The sequence below is a fragment of the Monodelphis domestica genome, chromosome 5 (assembly GCF_027887165.1).
Source record: "Monodelphis domestica isolate mMonDom1 chromosome 5, mMonDom1.pri, whole genome shotgun sequence".
In the NCBI taxonomy this organism is placed as follows: domain Eukaryota; kingdom Metazoa; phylum Chordata; class Mammalia; order Didelphimorphia; family Didelphidae; genus Monodelphis; species Monodelphis domestica.
The window spans coordinates 49,812,154-49,833,385 of record NC_077231.1 but is presented as its reverse complement, the minus strand read 5'-3'; the positions used below and the strand labels follow the sequence as shown (position 1 = coordinate 49,833,385).

Here is a 21,232-nt window from a genome sequence, read left to right as displayed (position 1 = left end):
TAGGAGATTATCATACCTTCTCTTTTACCTTCCCTTGTTTTATAGGTGATCTGAGTAAGGAGAGAAGTGCAATGAGGTCTTCTACCATAGAATAATACATCAAGACTAAATCATTCTTCAGTATTCCAATATTTATTCTGAAAATTATTATTTTATTTATCTATTACTTTTCCATTATAGATGTGTCAAAGTATTATGTAAGTTCAATAAAATATAATACCTTTAAGAAAAATACTGATCCATAAATTCAGAGTTGGAATGGACCTCAGAGGCTACCTAGTAACACCTCCTCATTTTACATATGAAGAAACTGAGGCCTCAGTAAATTAAGTGATTTTCACAGGTTCATATTGGTATTAATCTTCAGAGACAGTATTTTAACTGAGGGCTTAAAACTGACTGATCCCTTTCCATAGTACCATATGCTCCTTTATTTGGTTACCAAAGGAAATTTTGCTTAATTGCTCTTCAAAAAAAATATATGTGCATATACATATAATTCTTGGGGATTGCTTATTAGGGCTGGTCATCTCATGAAATAATTTTTTTGGAAAATGTACTTGAAGGGCAGCTAGAGGGCTCAGTGGATAAAGTGCTAGGACTGGGTTCAAATCTGACTTCATATGCTTCCTAGCTTTGTGACCCTGGGCAAGTCACTTAACCCCAAATGCATAGCCTTTATCCCTATTTTGCTTTGGAATCAATACCTGTATTAATTCCAAATCAGACAGTAAGGGTTTAGAAAATAAAATGTAGTTGAACAATAAGATAATAGATCCTGAGATGGAAGACTCTTTAAAGGAAATCTAATCTAATCTAATCCCCTCAATTTACAGATGAGAGAAATGAGCCCTAAGGAGATTAAATGACTTGTTCAAGGTCAAAAGGTAGTATATAGAGAGAGGAGATTTCCACTTGGGTCTTTTGACTGTAGAGGCAGTCAGTGCTCTTTTTATTATATCATACTTGGCTTATATGTAAATGAATCAACTTATCAATTTAAGAGATCTGTCTTATCCCTTATGTTGAAATTCAGCAGATTGGGGAACTACTCAACCACCCACAAATCTTTGACTCTTTGTAATCACTCTCCAGTTATAATGCAAGTTATGATGCCTAAATGATTCTCTAGTTCCCAGATTACTGAACCCCAATTAAAAACACTTTACTTAACTACAGAGAAAAGTGGAGGCAATCATTAATTAAATTGTTCTTCCTTTTTTTCTTAAGGATATGAAAGAAATGCCTTTAACTTAGTTTCCTTTATTTAGAGTAGAGAAAAAAAGCTAAAAAAAAGTGCGAATGCTTTCAAAATACAAATCCTTCAGGGTTGGGAACACACAGAGCAAGGATAAAAATTGAATTTCAAATCAGAGTAATCAGAGACTTGGATAGCTTAGATCAGGGTATGAAGGAATATAAGTTGGTTTTAGGTAAAAATCAATCAATCCACAAGAATTTACTAAGTGCTTACTCTCTGCCAAGCACTGTACCAGGGAATGAGGATAAAAAGAAAAAGTATAAAACAGTTCCAGTCCTCAAGGAACTATATTCCAAAGGAGGAGACAAGATGCACATATAAGATATACACAGAGAAGATGGAAGGTATCAGGGGAAAGTAACTAGAAACTGGGGGCAGCTAGGTGGGAAAGCAGATGACCTGTTGGGTCTAGAATCAAGAAGACTCAACTATGGCCTTAGTCACCTATTAGCTGTGTGACCCAGGGCAAGTCACCTAATATTGTTTGCCTCAGTTTCCTTTTATGTAAAATGAGCTGGAAGAGGAAATGACAAACCACTCCAAAATCTTTACCAAGAAAATCCTAAATGGAGACATGAAGAGTTGGATAAGATTGAACAACAACAACAAGATAAACAATTGGAGGAGGTGGGAGAACACTAAGAAAGGTTTCTTGTAGAAGTTGGCACTTAAGTTGGGTCTTAAATGAAGACAGGAATTCTAAGCAGCAGAAGCTATGAGGGAGATTATTTCAGGCATGGGTATGGAGGTGGAGAGGATTCCACTGCAAAGATACAAAGAGAAGAAATGAAGGAGAACAGTTAGGACTGGAGTATAGAGTACGTGAAAAGGAGTAAGCTGGAAAAAGATTGGAAAGGCCAGTTTGTGAAGGGTTGCAAAAGCAAATACAGGAGTCTACGTTTCACCCTAGGGATATTTGGGAGCCACTACAGTTTATTGAGGGCAAGGGTGTAACATGGTCAGGTAGACCTACCTATATTTTAGGAAAATAACTTTGTCAGTTTTGTGAGGGATGAAATAGTGAGGAGTGACTTAAGCCTTACAATTCTATGAATGAGAGGTGATAAGATTCTGAAGATTCTGAAGATAAGATTCTGTCATCTTATGAATAAACAAAAGAGGCCAAATATAAATAAAAACAAATTTTAAAAGAGAGGTTGTAGGCTAGAGATGTTGTAGGATAGAAGAGACATTTGGCACCTGAGGGTACATATGGTGTGAGCAAGACAAAGGAGTTGGCTATGATGCTGAGGTTGTGGGCTTGGGTGATTAGGAAGATACTGGTGTTCTCTACAGTAAAAGGGAAATTTAGAAAGGGGTTGTGATTTGGGGAGAAAGAAAATGATTAAAGAAGATCAATTCCATTTGGGACATGTTGAGTTCCAACACAGCCAACAATCATAGAAGATCTAGATAATCTAGACCTTGAGAAGAGAATTGAGGTATTTATAAATCTATGGATTCCTTCTATATTTAAATCATTTCATAGGAACAATAAGAGTTTACATTTACCTAGCATATTAAAGACCTCTATAGCTGCTCCATGAGATAGTAGATATGAAAAAATGGAACTAATTAATTGCAGAGGGATACAGAACAAAGACAGATACACCTGTCTGATTCTGAGAGGTCAGTTCTTCTATTGGTAAAACTTAATAAAGTATGATTTATCATATTACCAACTTTCAGTTATTTATTGTCATGGAATGGGGGAAAGAGCACAGATATTTTTATCCACCTAAGTTTGTTTGGACATTATTTGAAATATTACCCATGATGCATTTTTACTAGGGACACTGCCAAATGAAACTGAATTTTTGAATTTTTGAAATTGGCAAACAAAGATAGGAGGAAGAGAAATTGTGTGAGGAGAGAAACAGAGGCGGGGACAGAATGAGAGAGAAAAGAAAACACCAATAACAAGGAGAATCCCTGAATAGTCACAGGAAAACAGTCACTTTTGATTTGAGAAATTACTTTTGAATTTAACAATTAAATTGTAAGTCCCCCAAATCAGCCAGTTTTCTTCTCCTGAATTTCTAGCCCAGTTGTATGGAAGAAAGCCAACTTCTAAATGTGGCACCAAATCAATTTGTAATTGTCCCAAACAACGTGTTTTTCACAGAACAAATTGTTAATCTCAATTAGTAATGTCGGGCCCACCCCTTTCAACACACACACACACACACACAGACAAATCTATCCATTTTAGTCTTTGAGAAGTGAACTCTTATTTATGCATTAAGGGTTTCTTCCTACATATGAATAATTTCACAGGAACAATGAATTTATATTTATAATGCATATTAAAGGTCTCTACAACTGCTCAATGAGATAGATAGTGAGAATATTATTATCCCTATTTTAGATATAAGAGAATTGAGGTTTAGAGAGTAAGTAATTGGTCTTAGGGCACCCACCTACCAAATGAAGGAGGTAGGATTTCTTTTTTGTCTCTGGGCAGAGCTACATACATACAAAATCCATCACATTATTTTTCAACCAAAATTTTTAATTATACATATTTTATATGTAACTACAAACTATATATAATGCATTATATTTGTTATATTTATTATATAATTGATTATATATGATGCATTTATGCACTATTTATATAATTTATGTTTATATAATTTATAGAACTATTAATTTATTAAATGTATATTTATGCATTATATTATATATTTATTTCTAGCAGGTATTTATAGGTAATATAGAATTATATTTATAATTTAATATTTATCAGTAGTCCAAATAGAATCTCCCGGAATCTCAAAATGAGAAGGAATTAAAGCCATTGAGTCCAACTCATACTTAAATAAGGATCTTTGCCTGCAACAAGTGATCAGCAGCCAATCTTTACATATATTACCTTTTATCTACTTATTTATGAGTCTTTTAAGTTGTAGGAACCCATCAGCTTACTTGAAAGGACTAAGTTTTATCATTTGGCATTGCATTTTTTATCAATAAAGCAAAGAGAAGAGAGCTAATGGAATGAAAAATTTCATTTCAAAGTAAATTATAGTATCTTATAATTATTTGGGTTTAAATGCATTTGCCCAGAATTGAAATCAGAGAATCTTAATGTATCAATTGACATACTTGTTCCTTTAAATTTTTAAATAAATTGTTGCCTTCTGTATTGGAATTGATACTGAGTATTAGTTACAAGGCAGAAGAGTGGTAAGGGCTAGGCAACTGGGGTAAAGTGAATTGCCCAGGGTCACCCAGCTAGGACATGTTTAAGACTTGATTTAAACCCAGGACTTCCAGGCCTGGCTCTCTCTCCACTAAGCTATCTAGCTGTCCTGGTTCTTTTATTTGTAAGTTACATGGATTTCTTTTGATCTGTATTAATTCCTGATTATAGTTATCAAAGCAAGAGGGGTATAGGCAACATTATTCTCTCAACTTTCTATTATCTATGGACCCATTATCAAATTGTGGAATCCTGGGTTACTTGTTAAATGGCTTTAAGCTTTTATCAGTGGTCTTTAGAATTTAGGCTGGGTGGATTGCAGCTCCGTTGCTGACTTTTATCACCTGAGTCATCACTGTTAAGATTTGTTCTGAATCCAGCATCCTAAGGCCAGTGAGAAAGTGAAGGTGTGAAGTTCTTTCCTCAGGCACTGGGTCAACCTACAGGAAAAGCCTTTTAAACTCAAACATTAAATTGCATTCCTCATTCTCCAGGGGTATAAGCCAGAGCAATAGCAGACTTACAGAGAGAGGAAAGCTCTGCCCTCACTATTACTTGGTGAGAGAGAATGCTGAGGCAGGATATTAGAATGGGGCTGAACAGGTGAAGCCAGGAGAGGAAAGAGGTGCTTAAGAAAATCTCTTAGTGGGAACATCAAAGTGATTTGTATTCAGTTTTCATACTATGAATTCCTAGGATACTGAAATACCCATATTTAAATATAATGATAGATTTAGGAATTGATCTGAGATTTTATTGGTATAGGAAACTCCCAAGTGAAGAAATATGCTCTACCAATCCATGTTGGAACCTTCTTTGTAATTTATAGTCTTTGAGAGTTGGTAGAAAGAGATACATTAGTCTAGGGTCCAATATACAAGGTGGGATTTGAACTCAGATCTTCTGATTTCAAGGATAGCTTTCTATCCACTGTACTATGTGTTAGTTCTCATATATATGTAAAAAAAATCAATCAAAGCAAACCAATAATTTGGGGAATTATGTATGCATTATAGTTAATTTTCCTATTAATACTGATAGTTGAGATTTTCACAGGGGTAGGAATTATCAATGTGCTATTTAACTAGGAGCCTTTCCTGTCAACACTCAAAGATGATAAGTGACTGACTTACAGTCACACAGTAAATTAGTTGATAGGATTTAAACTTGGATCTAGCTGATTTGAAGTCAAACATCCTATTTGCTGGCACCTGATAGAATTCAGGTTTTTTTATTTATTTATTAAAAATGATTGCAAGTATTTATGCTTCTCAGATTTCAACTCTTATAAAGAACTAAGAAAAACACTTAACCTAGATAGATTTCATTTTTGTTTTGTCTGGGTTTTCTTCTTTAAAAACATAATAGGAATTATTCTTCTCAAAATAACTGAAATAAAGGTTTAAAAAAGCATAAAGAAGCATTTGAAAATAAATATTTACCTCATTGAGTTCTCCTTCTGTATTAAGAAATTCTGTGACTCCACTGATCAGCTTGGAATTCATAAATAAAGCTTCTCCATATCTCCAAGAAAAGAAAAAAACACATTAAATATCAGTAGATGTAATGATTTAAGAATTGCCATAAAATTTTAATGATCCCATTAAAGGTTTCCTCTTGACTAGTATTCCCCATTCTCAACCCCAGTTTCTGACTGATCCCAACTATGTATTAGTCGATACTCTTTATTCCTTTGTTTTTAGAATCTGGAAGGTGAAGAGGAGGAAGGATCTTGAAGACTACAGTCCATACAGCTGCTAGGCAGGCAGTATACTTCAAAGGAGACTCCTTGAAAGTCAAGTTAAAATTAAACTCAAAATGTTGAAACGGGAGGTGTACATTGCTCCCAATTCAGTCCTTCAAGAAAAAAAAAATCTTAGCTTTCAAACCTTAAAAGAGTTTAGCTGTCTGCAACCAGAGCTTAGTTGGAGAATGAAAGGGCCGGTATGTATATATGACTGTAACTCAAGCTCAAGGTTCTTTTTGAGAATCTCCTATTCTTCTTTACTCATCATTATTTTTCCTAGTGATGGTCTCCAGATCTGTACTTCCAAGGCAAGCCAACCTTTCCTTTATACAACTAATGACAACAGGAGCTTATGGTTTCTGGATTTCAAAGGGATATTTTAATAAGTTCATTTTTTCAACATTTTAATTGTGACGAACTATTAAGACCATGTTAGATAAACTTATCCTTTTATGGAGGCAGGTGGTTATATCTGTGTCTTGGCTTCCTCTCATTTTTTGATGCCTGAAATGATCTCCCTTCTTTACTGCTTCCTCTTAGAATTTTTCTTCAAGATTCAGCTCAAACGCTTCTGTGAGCAGGAGGTTTTTCTCATTTCCCTAGCCCGATCTTCATCTTGGTCTACTCCAGCTGCTAGAGCCTTCCCCTCAAAGGTTACCTTCTATCTCTTCTATTTGTATCTAATAGCTATTTCTTTGGCCATTTTAATGTGAAGTCCTTGAGAACAGAATTTTTTTGGTAACCCCATTTGATAGTATAGGAAGTTTGTAGGTTGTTTCTAACACTGTTTTTGATGCCATCGATCAAATCTCTTAAGTAAATATTTACAAAACCTGAAAAGTCCTATTTTATGAGGTCAGCTAACATGGTTATAAAATCAATTCCATTAAGATTTATATTCCAAATAAAAAGGTAAAAGAGTTATATTTTCTTAAAGCCCAGGATCTCCTTAAACACATCAAAATAAACTAAAAGCATTAAAGCCTGAACTCTGATCTATTAACCAGAAGTGCTCCCTTTTTCCATGCACTCAGAGTAAAACACTCATAAAATTGAACAATAAACCAAGCACATTTCTGTCCCAAAGGGAATCAGAAAAGACCTAATTTAGAGAGTGATTTTAGTGACTTTTGAAAGGGAAGTTTTATTCATTCTTTCCTGGAAACTCATTGTTGTATCAAGGACAGGTAGAGATTATATTAACTTGTCTATAGATGTCTAATAGAAAGAACAGTGAGGGACAGCTAGGCAGTCCAATGGATAGAGAGCCAGGCCTGGAGATGGGAGGTCCTAGGTTCAAATTTGACCGCAAACATTTCCTGACTGTGTGACCATGAATGAGAAACTTAACTTCATTGCCTACACCTTACTGCATATATTGATTCTAAGAAGGAAGGAAGGAAGGAAGGAAGGAAGGAAGGAAGGAAGGAAGGAAGGAAGGAAGGAAGGAAGGAAGGAAGGAAGGAAGGAAGGAAGGAAGGAAGGAAGGAATTGGAAGGAAGGAAGGAATTGGAAAGAAGGAAGGAAGGAATTGGAAGGAAGGAAGGAAGGAAGGAATTGGAAGGAAGGAAGGAAGGAATTGGAAGGAAGGAAGGAAGGAATTGGAAGGAAGGAAGGAAGGAAGGAAAGAAGGAAAGAAGGAATTGGAGGGAAGGAAGGAATTGGAAGGAAGGTGACTGGTGACTTGTGGGAAATCAGACCAGGTAAATTTGTAGACCATTAAGACATGAACTTTTTGAGCCCTGGAATAGTCTTTCCATAACACCCAGTATCATAATCCATAAACAGCTAGAACTAAATAGTATTGAATTTAATATGGAGATTTAGAAAATTATTTGCTAGACTATTGTTAATAAAGTCTTTCATTCACTTTATATATAAATTAATGTAATAAACATAACACTGTCCATTTGGTCCACACTATAGTCCTATCTTGTAATTGAAATGTATCACACACAAGGATATTTCTGGATACTTTATTAGCAATGATTCTAAACTCTACCTTGATCCTATGAGTAATATTGAATTCTAATCCACACAAAAGAGTATTAGTAAGAAGTACTAGTGCAATTTTTTTGGGTCACAAACACTTTGCCTCTTTGGCAATGTGGTGATGCCTATGGATCCCTAAATAATATTTTTAAATGAAAAAAATACATAAGATTATGAAGGAAACCATATATACTGACATACAGTTACCTATCTTTATGTATGTGTATATTCATATATAGGTGGATATACAAACACTGAGTTCATATCCTTAGCTTAAGAACCTCTGTTTCTTGTACATCAGTAGGTGCTTGATCATTTGAAATTATTTTATATTTAACTATATGTGATTTTTTAAAAGAATCTCTTAGGTACATGGAACTTTTCAGCTACTAAAGGTGTCATTTTCTCAAAGTTCTATAGCTCTGAAAATGCAGATAAGAAAATCCATATTCTTGTAGTAGAAATACTTTTATTTGACAGTGAGATATCCTTATGTCCAAGTGTACATTAAGGCTAACACATCCTCTTAGAAAAGACCTCTTCTGTTTGAGAGGCTGATAAAGATGTACTTATATATTATGAAACTTAGAAGATTATCTTGGAGAGAAAACAACTCTTTTTCTAGACATTCCTGGGACAATTAAATCAAGGAGGTAAATAATTGCTCTGAGATAATTCTTATTCTTCTATCCAATATTTACATGCTTGATTATAAATTCAATTTTAATGTACCACAGAGATAATCACTGTATTAAATTAACACATTATAAAATATTCAAATATTTAATAAAATCAGACACATAGGACTTGAAGAAATCTCACCATGACACAAAGGGCCCCCAGAGAGAATGTCTAGAAACCTGAAAAATGATGTAGCTTTCCTTTGCCACAAAACTATCTATTTCATGTATTGTCCATTGGTAGTTTTTAAAAGTTCTTGATAGGGTTGGTTATATGATAATTTATTTAGAGCTAGAAGGAACCATACAGGCTATTGAATCTGACTTCCTCATTTTACAACCGAGAAAACTAAAAAGCAGAAAAGCAAAGTTACTTTCTTAAGTTTGCATTGCTGATGTCTACGGTAAAACTTAAACCTAGGCTTTCATAATACCAAGTGCAGTCATCAGCTCACTATCCTAGGTTGCCTCTCAATAATCTGTCCTAGGTCATTAAAAAGTTGTACAGTTATAATCCATGCATACTTCTCTTCTATCATTTTCTTTTATCTAGATTCTGATAATCATTTATTATGGTATAATTTCATTGTCCTCATAGACTGGATGGCTTTTTCAGGGAAGTTATTAATTTTAATTATTTTCCTGAAAAAAAAACTTAAAAATTTTTTTGAAATCAGAGAATTACAATATTTTAGAGTCAAAAGGGGCTACAGTAGTCATCTAGTCTAAGTCTCTATCTCCAGGCTTTAGTCAAAAGTAGGTGGGTTGGTGAACTAAAGCCTGGAGATAGAGTCAGGAAGATAGAACCTCAGAAACTAGTGATGTGATTCACTTAACTTCTGCTTGCCTCATTTTCCCCATCTGCAAAATGGGCTTAATAGCCTCTAGCTTCCAAGGTTATTTTAAGGATAAAATGAAAGATTTGAAAAACCCTTTTTAAACCTAAATTATTATATAAATGTTAGTTATTAATAGGTATCATTATTTTATTATTGCTGGAAGACCTTCAGTGAGGGGGGACTTATTACTTCCAAAGGTAGATCATTCAATTTTCAGACAGCATTAATTTTTAATTTTTTTCCCTCTCTCAATATGATGCCCTAATTTTTCTCTTGGTAACCACTAGCCATTGTTCCTGGTTGTGCCTTTGGGAACCAAGTAGAATGAATCCAGTCTCTCTTCTGCATGACAGACCTTCAAATTCTTGGATTCTTGTTCTCCAAGAGACTTCTCTACTTTTTCCACTGAGTAGAAGTGCCCAATCTTTGTAGCATTAACATCAGGACATTGCAAATAACTCAAAATATCAAAGATACATCCCCTAAAGCTTTGTTTAATCCAATCAGAACCCCTTTGGGGGCTCTTGGCTACCTCAGAAAATGTTAGGTGTCACTCTATCGTGGGTCATCTTTCACTTCATTACTTAAGTATGAAAGTGCTACCTTTTGTATCTACCTGGTATTTAATATCTTCCATTTATCTCTGAAAAACTTCCATGCAAGATCTCTGCCATGTGGATTTCGAGCTACATGGATTATGACATCAATTGCATCTTGATCCAACACCACCTCAGAATTCAGCGATAGATTCAGAAGCCTTTAAACATAAAAGTGGGGGGGGGGAGAAGATTAGAAGGAAGTGATTTTTAGTCAGTTGATATTTTTTTTAATCTGCAACACTCTTGTTTTTAAAAAGCACAATTGAATCTGTCACATTCTTCAAGGAGGATTCTAGGGTCAGGGGTGTCAAACTAACATTATTTAATAAGAAATAAATTAACCCAATTAAAAGTTATTTTTAAAAATCTACCAGACTAAATAGACTTGACCTACAGGCTTTATGCATGACATCCTTGAATCAAATAGTGAACTGTGCTTTTTCAGAACCATTCTTAATGTATTACAATTTATGTAATCACTTCAAATGAAATAATTTGTTTTGTGTTCTTGAAGTAGATTCTCTTCCTTTATGCAATAAAAGTTGTGGCTACACTTGTTTTACTTCATGTAACTGGCTAATGTTTCTTCAGCATTTAAATTCTCCATGATTTTTGCCAGTAGTCCTAAAAGGTCTTCTATGTGTAAGTGGACTATTTGGGGGAGATAATGGGTACCAAAAATTATGGTCAACCTCTGATGAAAAATTGCCCTGAAGATAGCTTGGCTGAACTTTGGCTTAAGAGATGAGTGTAACACTCAATCTTCCAGTTTCCTGGACTACTCAATTGGTAGACTCCTTGAGGACCCAAGTCCTCTAAAATCCAGGAGAAGACATTGGAGAAGGACTTTAGTCAAAGATGCTAATATGGTCCCACACATATTTAGGAATTTGAATGACCCACCGATTTAATAAGTTTCTGTCATCGCTACAAGTTAAAGCTTCCAATAATATTTTCTTCTCAGATACTGCTGTTGTGGAGTGGAATTTCATCCAGATGAATTCCCAGACATCTTCATCTAATAGTGAAACTCCCGTACAATAGACGATGTCTCTGACATTTAGAGGTATTCTAAAGAAACAACACACAGTAGTGTTCTATTAATAAAGCTTTATAATGCAATAATACAGAAATCTCTTTTTCTAGTCATTGTGTAAGATGGGTTATAATTTTAAATATTAAAATGGCATGAGAATGAAGCCTTACCTGAACCAGTACTATGTTATCTAAGCATGGCACCCAGAACAGAGTACAATGCAGGGGCAGGATTTATGATTTCTTTGGAAGAGGGTACTCCAGTGCAGACTGGTACCTTCTCCACTACTTATTCTTTTAGAGAGATACATAGGGTAGTTAAATGACTTGCCCAGAATCCCACATAGCCACCCACGTCTTGGAGGTGGACTTGTACTTGGGTCTTCCTGGCTTCAAGACAAGTACTCATTCCACTACTCCACACTGCCTCTTGACACAGAGTAGATGCTTAATAAATGCCTTTTGGCTGATTAATAAAAGTGGATGCTCTACGTAAAATCTATATCAGACTGTTTACTATCTTAGGGAGGGGACACAGAGAGAAAGGAGGCATAAAGTGGAAAGGAGGAACTCAAAATTTAATTGGAATTAAAAAAGTTTTTTTAAATTGTTAAAATTGTTTTTACATGTAATTCAGGGAAATAGCATGTTATTAAAATAATAGTGGCTACTCTAAAATTTTTGCTGAATAAATTTAAGTATTTTCTTTGCTTATAGTGTTTTGAATCCTAGGTTGAACAGTGGACTTGGTCACTTAGTATTTGTAATGACTGCAGGCAAATCACTTAACCTCTCTCTGCTTCAATTTCTTTATTTGTAAAATGGGAACAATAACAGCACCTACCTTCCAGGATAGGTTAAGGTTACAATGCTATTTGAGAAGCACTTAAAATATTGTCTAGCACACAGTAGGTGCTATGTAAATGCTAGCTATTTTTATATTATCATTATTACTATTACTCAGCTCATGTGCTCCCTTGCTGCTCTCTGACTGCTGCTCCTTTCTTGCCCACTAATCTACTCCTTCTCACCTCTTAAGTTACTCTGTATTGACTACATTCATATTTTGTATGACTTGTCTGTGTATGTATTGATTCTCATCTAGAAAATGTAAGCTCCTTGAAGGTAGGAACTATTTTTTTTGTCTTTGAATTTCCAGTACTTGGCATAGTGCTTATACATATACAATATTTATTATCTTTTATTTAATTAATTTAAAGGAATGGTATGTGATTTTTTTTAATCAATCAAGATGTGAAAGAAAAATACTTAAAGTGCCTTGGGGAAGATCAGGATAATTTAATTTCTATTTTCTACTGTTCATAATGGCAGGATGCTTCTTGAAGATTCCAATGTCCCACATGGTAGTTCTGACAATGACAAGAAACCACTAGCCAAAAGGATTGGTTGTTTAATTTAACAAAAATAGGACCCCCACCCTCCTCTCCAAAGCCATAAGGATAATTCATTTTACTAATGATTGAACATATAGAGCTCTACCATTCAGTCTTTTAACTGATATATTTGTAGTATGAGTAATGCAACATTTGGAATCTGTGAATGAAGTAGGAAGTACTTGTTACTTTTTTTTCACTGAATCTACCACTAAATAAAGCAAACTAATATTTGGATTGGCCATCAAACTATAACGGAGTTAGTGAATTCTTTCACTGGATTATTTTGGTTTGGGATATTAGCCAATAGGGAGTTTCAGTGCTTTCCCTAAGCCACAGCAGTTTCCCTCCTAACCAGAATTTTCCTAGACATCTCAGTTATCAAATAGTTATTTTTTTCTGAAAGAACATTCTAGTATAAAATATTTTTTTCATATCGATTTTGTAAAGAAATGTATTTCTGATTTGGTGAATATTTGCTAACCTATTATGAAAACTTTTCTGTTGCATTTATATTGTAGTTAATAACAGAAAGAAAACACTTTCTGGGTTAAAAGAAGCCAGTATCCCTTCTGAAGAACAATAATTGAGCCTAAGATGAAGTCTCCTGATACTAGTAAAGAAGAATCTACAGAACAGGAGAGGGTGTCTGTAGGTCTTCATTCATGCATACTAAAATAGAAATGAGATTAAAATATTATGATAGTAAAAACAATAGCCTTTACATGCCATTTTGAAGTTTGTAAATCAACTTATGAATATGTATAATTATATTTTATATGTTATTACATATAATAACAACTCTGTGAGGTATTTTTATACTATTTTGCAAATGAGGAAACTGAGGCTGGGAAAGTTTAAATGACTTGTCCAGATGAAGCAAGATAATAAGCATTGGTAGTGTGATATCAGCTCAGGTTTTCCTCAGGTCCAGGACTCTATTCACTGAGCTGTGTAGCGACCCTGAATTTATGAGCACAATTAATCTTGGTCCATAGAGCAGTAAGAGTACAGAGAAAGTAGCAGAGCCAATTGAGGAACATTAAACAAAATCAGTTTTTTTTCCCCTATAAATAGTCTATATGATTGGGAAGAAAGAGAATTACTTGATTTTTGCTGATAGATGTGGGTCATACATTAAAATGTTTTTAATGGATTGACAACTTAATATTACAGATAAAGAAACTGAGGCTGGTAGAAATTAAGTAATTTATTCAAAGTCACATAGAGGAAAAGGTGCCAATGCCGGATCATTGGCTCATTCTGTTTGTCTTATTTGGGGGATGAAAATGGGAGCCTGTAAACTATTCTGATGCAATGTTAAGATCCTTTGAGTGTTTTGAGCACCTGAGCACAAAGGTGAGTTATCTCTGACTCACAGAATTCTTGCACTGGAAGCTTCAGGAGCTATCTTGTCCAACTCACCCAAGGTACACTTAAATAAGTTTTCCCTCTATACTGTAGATCAAAGATTTATATCTGGAAAGAACCTTAAAGATCATTGAAGTCCAATCCTCTCAATTCATAGACAAGAAATGTAAAGTGACTTTTTTAGGATGACACAATAAAGTGTCTGAGGCAGGATTCAAACTCATGTCTTCCTGATAATATTGGCAATATGTCATCTAGGTCACATTCTCTCTAATTCTGATATAATAATAAAATCACAATAACTAGAATTTTATGGTGCTTTAAGATAACATATAAAGTATTTTAATAAAACATCAATCAAGAATCATCACCATGTTATATATAGTTGAGCAAAATGATCGTCTAAAATGTTAAATGAATTATCCATGGTCATACAGCTACTAAGTTTGCATTCAGGATTTAATTCAGATATTCCTTACTTCAAGTTTGGTTCTCAGTGTGCCACTATAATCCAAACATTCCTAACATGTTCAACAAATGATCAATTAAACTTTTAAATATTTGTTATTAATAAAAAACTTATTAATGGATAATAAAACTAATTTAAATGATTTATTAATATACATTATTATTTAATGACCCACTTAATATTAACAATAATAATTTATAAGATGTTTTAAATTTTTCAAAGTGCTTCACATAAATCATCTTGTTTGAAGATCTCCATTGAGAGAATTCCTACCTTATAGTAGAACTGTTCATTCTACTTTGTATACTACTAATTATTAAGAAGTTTTTCCTTATGTTGAGTCCCCTTTGCATCATCTACATATTTTTTTTGGTCTACCTCCAGAAACAAAAGAATGAAGTTAACTTTTCCATATGATGTCTTTGAAATATTATAGCATTTCCTCCTAAGTATTCCTTTTTCAGCTAAATACAGCTCTGGTTCCTTCAACTGATCCTCATACAGAATGGCCTGAGGGTCCTCCACCATGGTGGTTGAAATTCTCCTGGATGTCATCCATTTTATCAATATTCTTTCTAAAATGTGTTTTACAAAAATCAACAAAACCCTTCAGATGATGTCTGCCCAAAGGACAGTGGAACTTGTTAGTTCTCCCATAATTCTATTATACAGCTAATGATTACATTAACTTTTTTGGTATAGATATCTATGATGATTAAACTAACTTTCAGTTCACCTAAACCCCAGATCAAATAATCAACAAACATTTATTAAACACCTTCTACATTCCAGGCACTATGGATATAAAGACAAAAATGCTTGATAGTGTGAGATAAAATCAACATATATTTGACACAAGTAGATGGCAGATAGTAAGTGAATAAATGATTGTTAACAATAGATGGATAGCCAGAGAGATAGGTAGGTAGGTAGGTAGGTAGGTAGGTAGGTAGGTAGGTAGGTAGGTAGGTAGATGGATAGATGGATGGATGGATGGATGGATGGATGGATGGATGGATGGATGGATGGATGGGTAGATAGATAGATAGATAGATAGATAGATAGATGGGTGGATGAATAGATGGATGAATGGATAGATAGATGGATAGATAGATCAATGGATATATAGATAAATGGATAGATAGATGGATAGACAGACAGACAGACAGACAGATAGATAGATAGATAGATAGATAGATAGATAGATAGATAGATAGATGGATGGATAGATGGATAGGTGGATGTATGTATGTATGTTGTTACAGTTTTTTTCAGTTTCAGTTGTGTCTGATTCTTCTTGACTCCACTTGAGATTTTCTTGGCAAAGATACCAGATTAGTTTGTCATTTCCTTCTGTAGCACATTTTATGGATAGGATTCTAAGAGGACAGGATATGGGAGATTTCATTCCATGCATTGGGATGGTTTGCACAAGGCACAAAAATGGAAAATGGAATGCTTTGAGTGAAGGACAGTAAGAAGGTCACTTTAGATAGAACCTACAATGTATGAAGGAGAATAAACTATAATAAACCTGGAAATGTAAGTAGGCTGGAGCTGGACTGTTAAAGACTTAAACTGCCAAAGAGAAGACTTTGTATTTTGTCCTAGATGTAACAGAGAAGCATTGGAGTTTATTGAGCTTGGGAGTAATGCACTTCATATATATCACTTTATCAGATTGACTTTTATGTTGTCTTTTCTTCCCCTCTTGAACCTGTGAATTTGAGTGAATTCAAGTGTCAATTTTGACACTTAGCCTTATTAAATTTCACCTTTGTAGATTTGGCCCAGTGTTCTAGCCTTTCAAGATAGGTCTGGATATTCATTTCATCATCTATTATGAAAGCTCGAAATCCTAGCTGATTGTTTTCTGGAAACTTAATGAGCATATAACTTACCCCCTTATCCAAGTCACTGACAAAAATTGTTGATTTAATTGTAATTTTGAAATGGTGATGCAACACATCTTGTAAAGAATTCTACTGGTTCTGCTCATTTGATGAGCAGATTGGTTTTGGAAAAACATGAAAAGACTTGCATGAAATAATGAAGAGTGAAATGAGCAGCACCAAGGAAATGTTGAATATAATCACAGCAATATAGTTTGAAGAGTAAATATAAATAACAAAGTTAGTCTAGTTATATAAGTATTTAATCAAAAAGGAATTGTGAAGAAAGATGATATAGTAAACCATTCCAAAATCTTGTCCAAAAAAATACCCAAATGGTCATATTGGACGTGACTGAACAAAAACAATCATTACACTTTTTAGGGGCAGTTTGATGGCAAAGAGTACTGTGCCTAGAATAAGGAAAAACTGAGTTCAAATTCAGCCTCAGACACTTAATTTCTTTTAAATTCTTATCTTCCATCTTAGAATTGATACTAAGTATTGATTCCAAGGTAAATGAGTGGTAAGGGTTAAGTGACTTGCTCAGGGCCATACAACTAAGAAATGTCTAAGGTCAAATTTGAATCCAGTACCACCAGTCTCTAGGCCTGTGCTCTATTCACTGAGTCACCTATCTACCCTCTTTATTTGTTTTAATTTGTTTTAATTTTTAGATTTGAGTTCCAACCCATTTCCCTCTTTCTTTCTTTCCCTCTCAATCATGCATTAGGGAAGGCCAACATTTGACACTACACAATACATAGTTCCATCTATCTGTTCTTTTTCTGGTGGTGGACAGCATCTTTCCATAATTTCACCCCTAGGTGACGCAAAAATTAAGGGTCTTCTTCATTTTCTTTTTTACAACAAGAAGTTATCCTTTGAGCACCAAGGCTCCCTATTTCTATAAAAATGGACTAAACACACATTTTACCAAAACTATGGCACTGATGATGCAATTTAACAATTGCATATGTGTGCATAAACTGCATAGTCATTAGAATGAGATGAAACACACACACATATATTCACGCTTCTAAAGCATGAGCAGCAAAACCTGCAGAAACTATGGGAATAAGTGGTATAAATGACTCGGGAGAGTCCTATAATCAAATATACAGCCAGAAGGAATTCCTGTTTATGAAAATGAAAATTATTTATGAAAAGGTGAATATCTCTAGTCATTTCCCTTTGTTACTGTAAAATTATACCTTTTAATGTAATTTTCTCATATTCTGGAATGAAAACTATTTCCCCCTTTATTTTATCATTGAAGTATATTCTATAAGCTATAAGTGATGCCTAATATATAGACAGAGTCACCACCAGAGAGCCTCCAATTCATTGGAGGAAATGGACAAATATTTCACAATTGATGGACAGGGATGAGTCGTGATTACCATCAGTGGAAAGAATACCTAAATGTGATCCCAAATTCATTATAGTATTGAATCTTAGTTTCCCACTTCTAAACAAACTGTCTGTGACATTTTATCCAGTCCTTGGCACAAAGGCCAGTCATAAAAAAAAAAAAGCTGTTGCCAAAATAAACTTTCTTTTCTTTTGCACAGAATACTAACATTACAGAAATTATATTTTAAATAGATTCAAATTGTTCTCAGCAACCACTCCCTTTCCTATTTTAAGCAGTCATAGGAAAAATCGTCCACTTGTATAATAACATTAACTTCTAAAAAGCATTAAATCACAAGTCAAATGACTTTTATTTGATTATTAAAATGCCCCTTGACTCTTTCAAGGAAAAAAAAAATGATTGCTTTTTTTCCTATTTTAAAAAACTTTAGAGTACTGAAAAACTAATCAGCTTAATTATAATTAATTATCATATTAAAAGGCCAGTTGAATAGGATTCTAGACTTTAGTTCTGGATTCTGCCACTATCAACACTAATATATTAAGCACCTACTATGTATTACACAGTATTCAAAGCTAATTGCTAAATGACATCAACCAACTATAATGAACTTAAGCAAGTCAGTCTTTCTGGATCTGAAAATCCTCATTGTAACAATGAGTAGATTAGAAGAGATGATACCCAATGTTCTTTCCAATCGGATGATTCCTTAGTTATTTGCATTGCTAATTATATCAATAATATATTGAAATATGGGTCAAACTAATTTAAATATTAAAACACTGGAATTGTAAAACTCTGCATATTCTTTTCTCCATGAATTTTCCCCATCATTTGTATTATTTTTGTCATTGACACATTATGATATATGGCTTTTTTCTTAAATTTTCTCATGCATTCTTATTCAAGGCCATTTGTTTAATATGCCTGAAAAATGAAAACTCATTCATTATGTATGCGTCTGTATCACCCTGGTCATAGATATATAAACTCTCTTATCCTCAATTTTTTCATCTATGAAATGGGGAAAATAGTACTTATAGTACAGGGTTTTTGTAAGGATATAATGAGATGACATATGAATAGAATTCCACAAACCTTAATATATCATCCATTAAAGCTAGCTTATCAGTTTTCTGAATCTTATTCAATTTGAGAAAATCCTTTATTTTAGATTTACAGTTCAGTCTCCTTGAGAAGAAAGAAGAAAGGAGAAAAAAGAAGGAAGAAGAAAAAAGAAGGAAGTAAGAAGAAAGATGGAAGAAGGAAGAAGGAAGGAAGAAGGAAAAAGAAAGAAGAAGTAGAAGTAGTAGTAGTAGTAGAAGAAGAAGAAGAAGTAGTAGTAGTAGAAGAAGAAGAAGAAGTAGAAGTAGTAGTAGTAGAAGAAAAAGAAGTAGAAGTAGTAGTAGTAGTAGAAGAAGAAGAAGAAGTAGAAGTAGTAGTAGTAGAAGAAGAAGAAGAAGAAGAAGTAGAAGTAGTAGTAGAAGAAGAAGAAGAAGAAGTAGAAGTAGTAGTAGTAGTAGAAGAAGAAGAAGAAGAAGTAGAAGTAGTAGTAGAAGAGGAAGAAGAAGTAGAAGTAGTAGTAGTAGTAGAAGAAGAAGTAGAAGTAGTAGTAGTAGAAGAAGAAGAAGAAGAAGAAGAAGAAGAAGAAGAAGAAGAAGAAGAAGAAGAAGAAGAAGAAGAAGAAGAAGAAGAAGAAGAAGAAGAAGAAGAAGAAGAAGTAGAAGTAGTAGTAGAAGAAGAAGAAGCAGCAGCAGCAACATGGAGTGAAATACAGAGTTAATAATCATAACTATTACAGGAGGAAAAAAACACTTAAAACAGGAAGACACACACAAAAAAGAGTTAAAATAATGGGTGGTAGCAGAATCTATTATGCTTCAGATGAAATTGTAAAAAAGGCTGGGGTAGCAATCACAATCTCAGACAAAGGAAAAATAGACAACCAAAAGAGATGATCAGGGAGACTATATTTTGCTTAAAGATACCATAGACAATGAAGTGATATAAAAAATTTATAGCAAGTTTCTGTAATAATGACCTCATTTCTTATATATATATATATATATATATATATATATAGGGAACTGAATCAAATTCATAAATATAAAAGCCATTCTGCAATTGATAAATAGTTAAAGGAAATAAACAGGCAGTTTTTAGAAGAAAAAATCAAAACCATAGTTAAATGAAAAAATGCTCTAAATCACTAGCCATTAGAGAAAAGCAAAGTAAAATAACTCTTCACACCTGCAAAAAATGACAAATGCTAGAGGAGATGAGAAAAAATAGGAACATTAATGAATCAGTGGTAAAGTAGTGAGCTGATCTAAACATTCTGAAGGACAATCTGGAACTATTTGTAAAATTCTTGATCTTAGGACTTTGGACCTTCAGTGAAGTCTAAAGCTGGCTTGGTATCTGAACTAAGCCTGGCACTGAGAGATGAGCCAGGCAAGATCAGAGAAATAAAGTTAAAACTTCTGTGCTCATCAGCAGTAGGGTCAGAGTCATGAGAGTCTACAATACTTTCTACCTAGGTAAGAGGAAACCCAGACTCAAAAACAAAACAACAACAACAAAACCCACAACAGTCTTGGACCTCTAAGGGAAAAAACACTAAAACTAATGCTACTCATATAGTTTAGGTGAGGTTATAGACAGAACCTAAAGAAGGGTTATTAATCCCTAGACTATTTCTGAAGATTTTACAAATATATATAATGGTATTTCAACCTAATTGTTTTCCTATGTAATTTAATATATTTTATTTTATGCATTTAAAAACAACATTCTGAGAAGTGATCCACAGACTTTACCAGGTTGCCAAAGGAATCCATGATATCCATGATATAAGGTTAGGAATCTCTAAATAGAGAAGGATATAGAAATCATCCCTATAGAAAGTTTTCTTTTTTAAATTTGAAATTTCATTGCATGCTATTCATAGCTAATAAGCCTGTACAGTTAAATATATGTACAAATGCAATTGCAAGCCAGGCACAATATTAGATTTTCTTAGTTTTATACAATGGGTCCCTATGAAGACTTCCTTAAGTTCCATAATAATACCAACTGATTTTAATGATTGTGTTGTGGAAATTTCCTCATTAGATCTTCACATCTCTGGAAGACAAAGAGGGAAAGCCTTATTTTCACCTTTTGTAGATGAGGAAACTAAGGTTTTCCGGGGCCTTCCCAAGGTCAAATAGAATCTTCTTACACTTGAGATAATAAGGGCGGGGGGGGGGGGGAGTATGGAAATCATCTGCAGCTACTCAGCTAAGTAACTGTGTTAACAATAAAGCAAGGTGAAGTTTTTACATCAGCTTGTAGAAAATGAATGGGTAATTTAAAAAATATATCACTA

The 21,232-nt window shown here is 33.9% G+C and overlaps 1 protein-coding gene across 1 annotated transcript in view; it reads right to left on the bottom strand.

The window, feature by feature from the left end:
* Positions 1-21,232, bottom strand: part of TRHDE (thyrotropin releasing hormone degrading enzyme) — a 463,529-nt gene that overhangs the window by 13,388 nt on the left and 428,909 nt on the right. Inside the window, exons 16-18 of the mRNA XM_001370518.5 lie at positions 11,227-11,394; positions 10,341-10,481; positions 5,909-5,990 (exon numbers count right to left, since the gene is read on the bottom strand). Of these exons, the coding sequence (XP_001370555.4) occupies positions 5,909-5,990; positions 10,341-10,481; positions 11,227-11,394 (391 nt within the window). The remainder of the gene's footprint in view (positions 1-5,908; positions 5,991-10,340; positions 10,482-11,226; positions 11,395-21,232) is intronic.